This window comes from Rhipicephalus sanguineus, chromosome 1 (assembly GCF_013339695.2).
Source record: "Rhipicephalus sanguineus isolate Rsan-2018 chromosome 1, BIME_Rsan_1.4, whole genome shotgun sequence".
Taxonomy (NCBI): domain Eukaryota; kingdom Metazoa; phylum Arthropoda; class Arachnida; order Ixodida; family Ixodidae; genus Rhipicephalus; species Rhipicephalus sanguineus.
This window is the reverse complement of record NC_051176.1, coordinates 200022607-200032526: the sequence shown is the minus strand read 5'-3', so window position 1 is coordinate 200032526 and position 9920 is coordinate 200022607. Positions and strand designations below refer to the sequence as shown.

The following is a 9920-nucleotide window of genomic DNA, read 5'->3' as shown; positions in this document are numbered from 1 at the left end:
CATGGCATTCGTAAAGGTATACTTTTACGAATGCGAGGTAATATCAGTCTGTATACAGACTGATAGTTCACGAGACATTGGAGCTAATGTAGATTTTCTCGAGAAAGTCGTTTCTGACCCTCGATAACGTAAATTTATGATAGTCGATCGCTGAATATTCACGTCACGCAATACAAAGCTCGCTAATTCGGAACCAGTGCTCCGTGGCACTTCGAGACCTATTCCACGCCATCGTAAATTAGTGAGAGGCCATGTCTGAAACTATTACCGTAATGAAGGAGCCTTGTGCGCCGGCAGGCCTCTTTGCCTTCGGCTTCGAAATTCCAGGTGCTCGGAGTGTCCGCATTAACAGGAGTGGACTATAGCGGGCTGGCTATGCACGGCTCAGTGAGCTGCCGCAGCAGAAGCAGCAGACGTCCCTCTGAGGTGTGTACGCAGACGCCGGAAGGTCACGCCCGGTCGGGTCGCCCGGTTACAGGCTGCAGCATTCGCTGGGCATCAGTGAGAGTGTCCTGCTAACATAAGCACCGGTCATGCTTTCCCTTCTCGCGGCCCTGTTACGCCGAGGTGCGCATCTCTCGCCTCACTTTAAATGGCGGCGCTTCGAGAGGGATGATTGGCTTCACCATATACTAGCACTGATCCTTGTCATGCATCAGTCTCCAGTCCAGTTTCTTTCTCTCTTTTTAACCAATTTATGCACGACTCCCCTGTAACCACTGCCAGCACTTTCTCTCGCCCGCTCTCTCGCCGACGGCGCTCTGCTACTTAAAGGCGAGCGCAGCAATCGACAGGAGTCGTACAGCACAGCTCGCCAACCGGCAGTGAACACCGCGGTGAGTCCGTATCTGCTGCCGCTCCATTCGGATACACGCTGGTGTGCAGGCACGCCCGCGTTACTGTGTTGCCCAAGTGTGTGTTTCTTGTGTCTCGCGGCGATCGCTATAGTCGACCCCGGTGTTGAAGAAACAGCTGTTTCTACGCGCATTTGCCAGAGAGGCTGCGTAGAGGAGTTCCCTACCGTTTCTCGCCTGTGGGCAGGCTTAATCCTACCCCCTACACCCCTGAGCAATCTCATCGTTGCTCAAGGGATGCTGCCTCCTATCGAAACTACTCTATTCATTCGCTTAAATCGGCTGTTTGTTGTTTGCATCAGAAGTAGCGATATATTCTGTGTTCCGTAATAGTTCGTTTACATGCAATATTGTATTGATACTTTGAAATTTCTCCAGCTTCATTTTTAAGTTGCCCTGCTGGAAGTTCAAATATAATACCCGGAAGGAACATAGGTGAATGAGGCTCATGTTACTGCGGTGAGCTGACGTGCTTTGCCAGATACAACCACGTTGTCATTGTTTTATCGCTTATGCGCGAATCTAATATCGAGTTGTATGACAGATGTGTTAGTATTATTATAGATGTGTTAACCCCAAGGTTTATTCACAGTTCATTTGAATTGCATTGCAACTAAATCCAACGGGTCGCTAATAATTCCAAGCCGGGGGGGGGGGGGGGGCATAACAGTCTCGGGCTACTTTTGATCACTGTTGTTTTGATGTTTGCTTGTCGCGCTGCTAATTGTCTACATGATGCCATTTTCACATTAAGTCCACGTGAATATCCGATCGGATCAAACCTGAATTTCCAGCCTACTTGGTATTTTCTCTTGTACGATTTTGTTTAAAGTTAAAATATCCGTTGAATGCGATGCTAGCACAATGCAGTGCTTCATCGTGAGAGTTAGAAAAAAAAATAATAGCTATACAGAACAACAAACCCGGGTATTGAGTCTCACTAGACATTGCGAAGAAGCAGAGGGTACAGATATAGGGAAGACAGGAGCTCTTTATTGGAACGCAGTAACTATTGCCGGTGTGCACACGACGACTGCGTGGAGAGGGGGAAGAGGATCAAAATAGTTCAAAGGAGAGTGCAAAAAAATTGAAATAGATATAAGTACAAATTCAGGTTGAGCGACTAAATCTGATAATTATATTTACAGGAAATATATTAGGCGAGCCTAGGAGAGGTCGCAGAAGTGAACGGAGAGCTGTTCTCTCGGAACATTTCTATGTTCTTTCTGTCGCGCCAAACTTTTCTGCCAGTGCACCAATTTCGGTCACCGTTTGTTGTATCTTAAGCAATAGTTTCTGCCTTCTTTCGTAGGCTAGCTGCAGGTATTATTTTCCGTTGCGACTGACTCTCCCAACATGAAAGTCCCAATTAAGTTACGAAACCTATGCTGCCCTTATTTAAGGTAGTATAAAAAAAGGCAGGTGTCATCCTTGAAGAAAATCTATCACGTCGGAGTATACGGGGTTGTGGGAATAAATAATTGATCTTGTATATTGTTAACTTCTTTCTTTAAATCTGTGTTTTCTTGTGATGAGCGAAGCTTATTAAGAAAACACGTTATATTTTGCGCCGCATGGTGCACTGAGCCTAGACAACCCTTTTTTAATTAACCTAGAAGACTGTTCGAATTACTACGCGACGCAGTAAGCTTGCCATGTCATGGCGATGTATATACCATATTCTTCCTTATCTTAGAAGACATTGAGGGTATATAGGTGCCTGATTTTTTGGTCTGATGTCCAAGGCATCAGGAAGAAGTCAATCAGCCGCACCCTTGCCCGTTACGCCTACATGTGAGCGAAGCCATTAAAACATTATATAGTTAAAACTCGATCTAACGAAACCCGATTTCATGAAGTCTCCGATCCAACGAAGAAACTTCCATTCCCCGGCAGATACCCATAGAGTTTAATTTCGTCATCAACCCAAATTAACGAATCTAACTTGGCACCAAAACCGATTTAACGAAGCTTTTTCTTAAATAGGTGAGTGAAAAAGCGATAATTTCTCATTAATTTTCACACAGACGGGTGTTTCTTCGAGAGGTTTGCTATCACGTTCAGACATCTATAGCCGCACTAGTCCTGTTCCTGGTTTTATTCTGGTGAGGCGGCACGCTGCGCCCGAGCACGGAACAACCGAGTGATTAGTTGGTAGCGCTCTAACGTATCATATGGGGCTAGGGGCGGTGATGGTTTATTGTCTCTGTGTAAGTTTCCACGGGAACACTTCTGTGGTTGCTTTTGTTATTTGATGGTTTAACCAAGAGATGGCCCGTCTCCCCGAAACATTATTGCTCGCGCAATTACTGTCTTCAGTAAAACTGAGAGCTGGGCGAGTTGGTATGAATTCATGTTGAAATTTTTTGTCTGTGTCCTCCGTCTTTTGTGCGCGCTAAAAAAGTTTCAACATGAATACTGTCTTCATTCTCTCCGCCTTTGAATATCGGCAGCTTGTCATAGTTTCACGTGACCATCTACGTGGCCTGGATCGCCCGGGCCCGCTACCGCGGACCTTTCACACGCTCAGGCGTGGGTTAGCGGCTAAGAAAATACAGCGTTAGCTTTTGTGTGTCGCTATATGTTACAATTGTAGATTTCGAAGGACCGAAAACTCCCTTTCTCGATTTTACGAACTACCCAATTTAACGCAATAATTCAAGCGTCCCCATCGCTTCGTTAAATCGGGTTTCAACTGTATAGCAAATCAGAGTCTCTGAAAAGGCGTGCAGAACTTTCTGCGCACATGAATAGAGGAAACCCTTGCTGCCCTTCGCTTTACAAGTGGTCTTATTTATTACTCTTGCGCTCTGCTTCTGCATTATGACGCACATAACGACACGCCTATCGCTTATGCGTACTCTAAAATTTCCTTGGAGCCAGTCCTTGCAAGCCTTTTTGAACATCTCGCAGAGGAACCGATGTCAAATATTTCTGGGTTGTGACTGCTAGTGTGTGTGCGGTGAACACTGATGTGTGTGCGTGTATTACTTGTTCCCTCTTTCCTCTTGCTCTCTCTATTCTTTTTTCTCCCCTTCCCCTTCCCCTCGTGTAGGGTAGCGAACCGGGTACAACCTGGTTACCCTCCCTGCCTTTTCCTTCGCTTTTATCTCCCTCTCTCTAAAAGTGGCAATAGCTTGGAGCAACTGGCGGGAAGTCTTACAGGTCCGTCCAGCCTCCATCCCCTCCTTGTTTTACAGCGGTGTGCATCATCCAGTTGAAAGAAATAAAGAACACCAGTTGGCTTGAAGTAAACGTTCGCTCAAAGAAATACGGCACTGCGAAATAAGGATGAAAAAACTAAAAAAATGAAAGCGAACATAAGTGGCCTATTGGAGGCACGCTTTCCTGAACTTAATGGGCATTACCTAGTGCACAACGAGGCGGTTAGTGAGATAGAAGACCGCATTAGATTTAACCTTTACCGCTTAAGGTCAAATACGAATGAAGCGAAGATCTCGCTTTGTCGCGGCCAATCACTGTTTCTTTTTTCTTACGTCGTCAACACAAAGTGGAATGATAGCCCTCCCATGCTGCAGAGTTACGCGATTTGGATTTCGATCAGTAAACGGAACTTGCATTTCGTTCTTCTGTTAATTTTTTTCACCTTGAATGATACATCTCCGCATGGCCGACGTACCTTAGTTATTGCGCTACCATTTTTTAGAATTTAAGCCGAATATTGAACCCGGGTGCTCCTGTCGAAGTCCATGTCAGTAGAGAAATGTTTCTTTATGACCAGCCATTGCGCTGGCTTCGATTAACTTTCTTGGTTTTAACAGAAAGTTTCATGATGTTGTGAATGTGACAAACAAAATTTTTTTATTGTCAATTTCTTTTAAAAAATCTTTAAAATGGCTTAACTCCAAACAATTAGGCAATCATGTTTACAAATGTATTGCTCAGTAATAAAGAACTGATATCAGATTCTAGCAATTGCTCCTAATAATGCACCTAACGTGAACAAAATTCACGGATTTTACGCCGCTCTGAAATATGCCGTTAATTTGTAAACTGGACTTTTTCAAAACCTTCACAGAGACAGTAAATGCCTCATGTGAGTTGTAAATTTATGTAATACATTTGTCCGTTTTAGGAACTTTAACGGTGCGAGCTACAGAAATGTGATATCAGTTTTTTTTTTTATACTGAGTAACAATTTGGATACTTGATGCTTCAGTTTTATTTACTTGCCAATTTTCTGAAGCTTTTGCAGAAATTTCGGGCCTATTCTTTTTCAACTGTCATAGCATGGACTCCATGTGTAGTGGGTATAGGTCGGCAGAAAAATTGGCGCTCACTCAGACTCTCTCATGAAATATATTTTGTCCTAGGGGCTCACTCGGACTCGGATTCACCAAAATTTTCCTCAACCGGACTCACTCGGACTCAGACTCACTGAATTTTTTTCTCAACCAAACTCACTCGGACTCACCAACATATTACTTAGCTGGTCTCACTCAGACTCAGACTCACGGCTTGATCTGAGTCTGAGTGAGCCTGAGTGAGTCAACTCATGAGTTCGTTAGCGTAAAATTAGAGTTTTCTATCATGGTGTCAAGGCTCTTTAACGCCAATATTTCCCATAATCGGCACGTCACGATACGCCATTTGATCATGTACCTTCATATAAAAGTTATCACTGGTTTAAATCCAGTCAGGACAGTTTTATAAAATATGCAACTCCCACGAGATATTTTTGTCGAGAACTTCCCGTAATAGAGTTTGCGGGGAAACGTCATGCCCCCCCCCCCCCTCCTCTGTTCCTCTGTTCAATAAATATTGAGGTGGCGCATGAACGCTAGTGCGTGGAGATATGTGTGAATAGACGAGTATAAACATAAGCCGATATAAGGATTACAGTAATTTTGAAGATGAGTGGACATGACCACAGGTCGGCAATGAAAGGTGGAGCTCACTCAGACTCACTCAAGACATATATTTTGCTCCTAGGGCACACTCAGACTCAGACTCAGACTCACCAATATTTTCCTTAATCGGACTCATCCTGACTCAGACTCACTAAACTTTTCCTCAACCGGATTCACTCGGACTAAAACTCACCAAATTATTATTAATCCGGACTCACTCACACTCAGACTCACAGAATGATCTGAGTCTGAGTGAGTCTGAATGAGTCGACACATGAGTGAGTTTGCCGATTTATGGTAGAGGGGGAATTTTGACGGGGCGGAAGTGCTCGCATAGTCATATATGAATTCTCGTTAAGGATTATTATATTAATTATTTAGAGCCTTCGTCCCTGTTGACCTACTGTGCAATTAACGGACGCTGTGCCCTCCTTCCCCGTTCCCCATTTAAGAGGCCAACTGACATTAAATGTAAAGTTCATGCTGTATTGATTTTGTTCCCTTTCTTTTTTGTTGTAGGACAAAATGAAGTTCCTACTAGGTAAGTTTGCGCTATTTTGTTATCAGTAAAAAGATCTGCTCAGTCATAGGGCAGAACGTCAATTATTTACCTCCATCGCTTAGATGCATTAAAAAATGTGAAGAAAAAAATACGGGGCCCTGTGTTTAAATGTTGACGCTATTTTAAAAAATCTCGCGTAAGGATATACAGGGTATTTCAAGAAATGTGTCCAGTATTTTTTTTAAAAATCACAGAACGGAGGTATCTGTGTGCTATCTGCGGCGTTACCTTTACTGTGGGAAATTAGCCAGATTTCATCGCTCCGCGGTGATTACCAGTGGCCGCCTTTCAAAAATTTCAAAGCGGCTATGGGCTATTCTCAGGAACTGCATCCATTCGCCCATTTGACTCGACCACTTATTTCCACTGGTTAAAAAGTTAATCTTCTTAATTTCTACAATTACTGTCGTAATTAATGTTTGTACGCATCTCAAAATGCCCTCTCCCACAGTAAAGGTAACGCCGCAGATAGCACGCAGATACCTCCGTTCTGTGATTTTTAAAAACTACTGGACACATTTCTTGAAACACCCTGTATAAGTGCTTTGAACCCATCCTGAGCCTGGGCTCTGCGGCACTCTGTTGCGTACATTATAGTGGTGCGTAATGGGAGCTATAAAGCTAGAGAAAAAAAAAGAACTGGAAGTTTAAAATGTACATATACATACCTATATGTATTTAAAGTAATATGAATAACTCTAAAGTTATCCGTCTTTCATGCTTCTTTCAAACTACTTTGTCTGAGTCACTCCCTTTATGTCCTTCTTTCAGCCTTTGCTGTAATGACCGTTGCGCTGGCACTGCCAAGGGTAAGTGGCATAAGGTACCCTATTGTGTCCACGACAACGTTCATGTGGTATGCATTCCTTAATAAGAAAAGCAAACGAGATAATGGGTGCTTATTATAGCAGTCGTTGCTTCCAGATACTTCGCACCCACGCACACACACACCCGTGTCACAGTTTTAATCATGCAACGACATAACGCCCTCCATTTCCAACCCATCTCTCCAGAATCTCACATAGCTATACACTCGTTGTTCCACATTACAGTTGCCAGTCAACAAAATTTGCACTAACGTATATGAACCTATAGTGATGTCATTAATTTTTCTCTTCTTCCAGTTTTAGCTTCAAATTATCTTTATTTGGATCATTACTTTGATAATCAAGCTTGGCTATAAGCTTAATGACATTGATATTGATGATAAGTTTGATGATTAGCTTGGATTGTTGTCAACGTGTATGGAGGGTCGACGATATGTGAAACTCCATTGTTGTATTGACCTCAACACCTTTACCCTAGTAGAAACAGTGAAATGATATTATTTTACCCGGTCTTGTTATATTCAAATATCACCCATACACTCTATTTACAAAGCCTTGAGGGACAACTTCAAGCGCATACCATCAGTCAACCACATGCCATTGGTTCCTTACTCTACCTGACATGTCGATTACAAGCTGTTCTGTATGACGCGGCCGCAACTGTTCAGTATCGAAAAATGGCAACTGAGCATGGCGCTGTAGTCGAACTAAATTAGCTTGTGTGTAACCTCCGTAAAATGCGGTTCGCATGACGGCAATCGATTAATAAAGGCGCGCTGCATAGAAACTGCCTCGCTGTTTCACTTTAAGTGTTCGTTACATAAGAGCGTCACTCCTTATTTTTATTTTTATTTTTGCGCCACGACCACAAGCAAAAGGAGAGAGAATATCTTCACCGCCATCTCACATTTCATCGATAGCTTCATCTTACTTTCATTTCAATAAGACAAAAGAACACAGCGAAATCAAATAGTCAGTAATCAATATGATGCATTTTTTTTCCACGTTTGTGTCGAAAAAAGAAAGCCATTTAAAAATTGTAACAACGTACAATCATTCTCGACATTGTCAAATCAAAATGATCAGCAGAGAGAAACAGCGGTAATTCACACTGCAGGAGAACGAAACCAACCTTAACCAGCTAGCACAACGTCACCGGCCAGCTAGATTAAATTAACCGGTCAGCTATAGGATAGTCTCCAAGCTGCATGGCAATTATTTTTGCCTTACAGCAATTACATATCCTCGTGCATTTTTGCCATTTCAGACAAAACGGGCAGCGTACGAGCTGCCCGATGGCGCAGAACTTCTGTTAGGTGGTGTCAAGACCTCGTTCCAGTGCCCGGCCAAGAACGGTTACTTCGCGGATGTCGACAACGCCTGCCTCATCTTCCACGTATGCAACGTGGTGCCGAAAGAAGACGGCAGCACCGAGGTTCAGCAGTACAGCTTCCTGTGCGGCAACCAGACCGTGTTCAACCAGCTTAGTCTGACGTGCGCCTTCGCCGAGGAGGCCGTGCCGTGCCAGAATGCTCCCGACTTCTTTTACGTAAACGACAACATCGGCAACCCGACGGCCCCGTTCCTCACCGAAGCCGACGTGCAGAAGGCGGCTCCGCTCATACCGGGCTTCGGAGAGGGCGGTGGCGCCGGGGCTCCACCGCCCGGCCGCAGGCCCTTCTAGGAAAGCTCGCACCCACCGTTTCCCTACCCCCACCGTGCCGTTGCACACAGTATGGCTATAGTATTAGCTGGGTTCAGCTTCTCTGGGGCCACGACGGGCTATTAATCCTCGCCGCAATAACATTTTTTCACAACGGACTGCGACGGCCACACATAATCGCTTTAGGAGCCCGCGCTCGCTTCCCTATCCTTTCGACGGAAGGCAGGCATTCACCGAAGCGGATAGGCGTCTTTGTAGTTCTGCGACGTCTTCAAGCGGTTCTACGCTTGGACATTGGCTTTCGCTCACCGGTGCGTCTTCACCCTCCGACGGAAACACTGCAACCTGACATCATCATATCGAACTTTCCCATATTTTTCTTCGTTGCACACCTGTTCTTGCTTCTCGTTAAGTTTGCCTCTTATCACCTGCCTGCATTGACATGTATATACATTTTTTTGTTGATGGAGGGTCCGTTGCCACTGATATCGCGCGATCTGCGTTCTGTGCTCTGCGTACCTCGTTCCTGTTAGCGGTAACCAATCGTCGTGTATATTGTTTTTGGCGAAAGGTGAAGGGCTCTGGGCTTTGGCCCAAGTGTACCCACTTCTGGTGAAGGGCTTGGCTCGGCGGGGCTTTTCGCGACAGAAGGAAATACTCAAATGGTAACTGTGCTACACTGCATGCTCGCTTCATTCTCACCATCTCTAACTAAGCGGCGAGGTTGCTTGGAGGAATGCCTGGTCTTCTGGTGTACTCTTACGCTCGCTTGCATGGCTACTAGGAACAAATGTACATTGCTCACGTACTGCGAAAACCTGTACTGTATATTTTGCTTGCATAAAATGTTTCGTTCATATTCTCTCTGTTTTGTGAAAATTTTGTGCGGAAAAAGACACCTCAAGTGCCTTTTTCGATAGCACTTGAAGTGCGCCTGAGAGGAGGGAAATGAGATTGAACCAGAGGCCGGTAAGAGTGTTCCCGCATGCCCGTAGGTTTCGATTGCTTTAAGCTGCCAAAGGCCGGAAGATACAGAATATTTTTTTTTCTTTGTTTGAACTAGGTGACTCGCGTTCCGAGATAACATGAAGGCCTGCACTGTGAACCTGCGCTTCCAACATGGTAACATTCACAAAGGTGCTC

General features: G+C 44.5%; 1 protein-coding gene across 1 annotated transcript; it reads left to right on the top strand.

The window, feature by feature from the left end:
* Positions 1 to 779: 779 nt before the first annotated feature.
* Positions 780 to 9632, top strand: LOC119405235 (U-scoloptoxin(01)-Cw1a). Its single transcript, XM_037672046.2, has 4 exons — positions 780 to 836; positions 6245 to 6266; positions 7059 to 7096; positions 8382 to 9632. Exons 2-4 carry the CDS (start codon positions 6251 to 6253, stop codon positions 8796 to 8798), a joined length of 471 nt encoding a protein of 156 aa, XP_037527974.1. The 5' UTR covers positions 780 to 836; positions 6245 to 6250; the 3' UTR covers positions 8799 to 9632.
* The last annotated feature ends 288 nt before the right edge of the window (positions 9633 to 9920 follow it).

What these genes read in the sequence shown, in the direction of transcription:
- LOC119405235 (XM_037672046.2), top strand. An exon ending in TTGCGCTGGCACTGCCAAGG is followed by an intron (nt 7,097 to 8,381) that starts GTAAGTGGCATA and finishes TTGCCATTTCAG; the next exon opens with ACAAAACGGGCAGCGTACGA.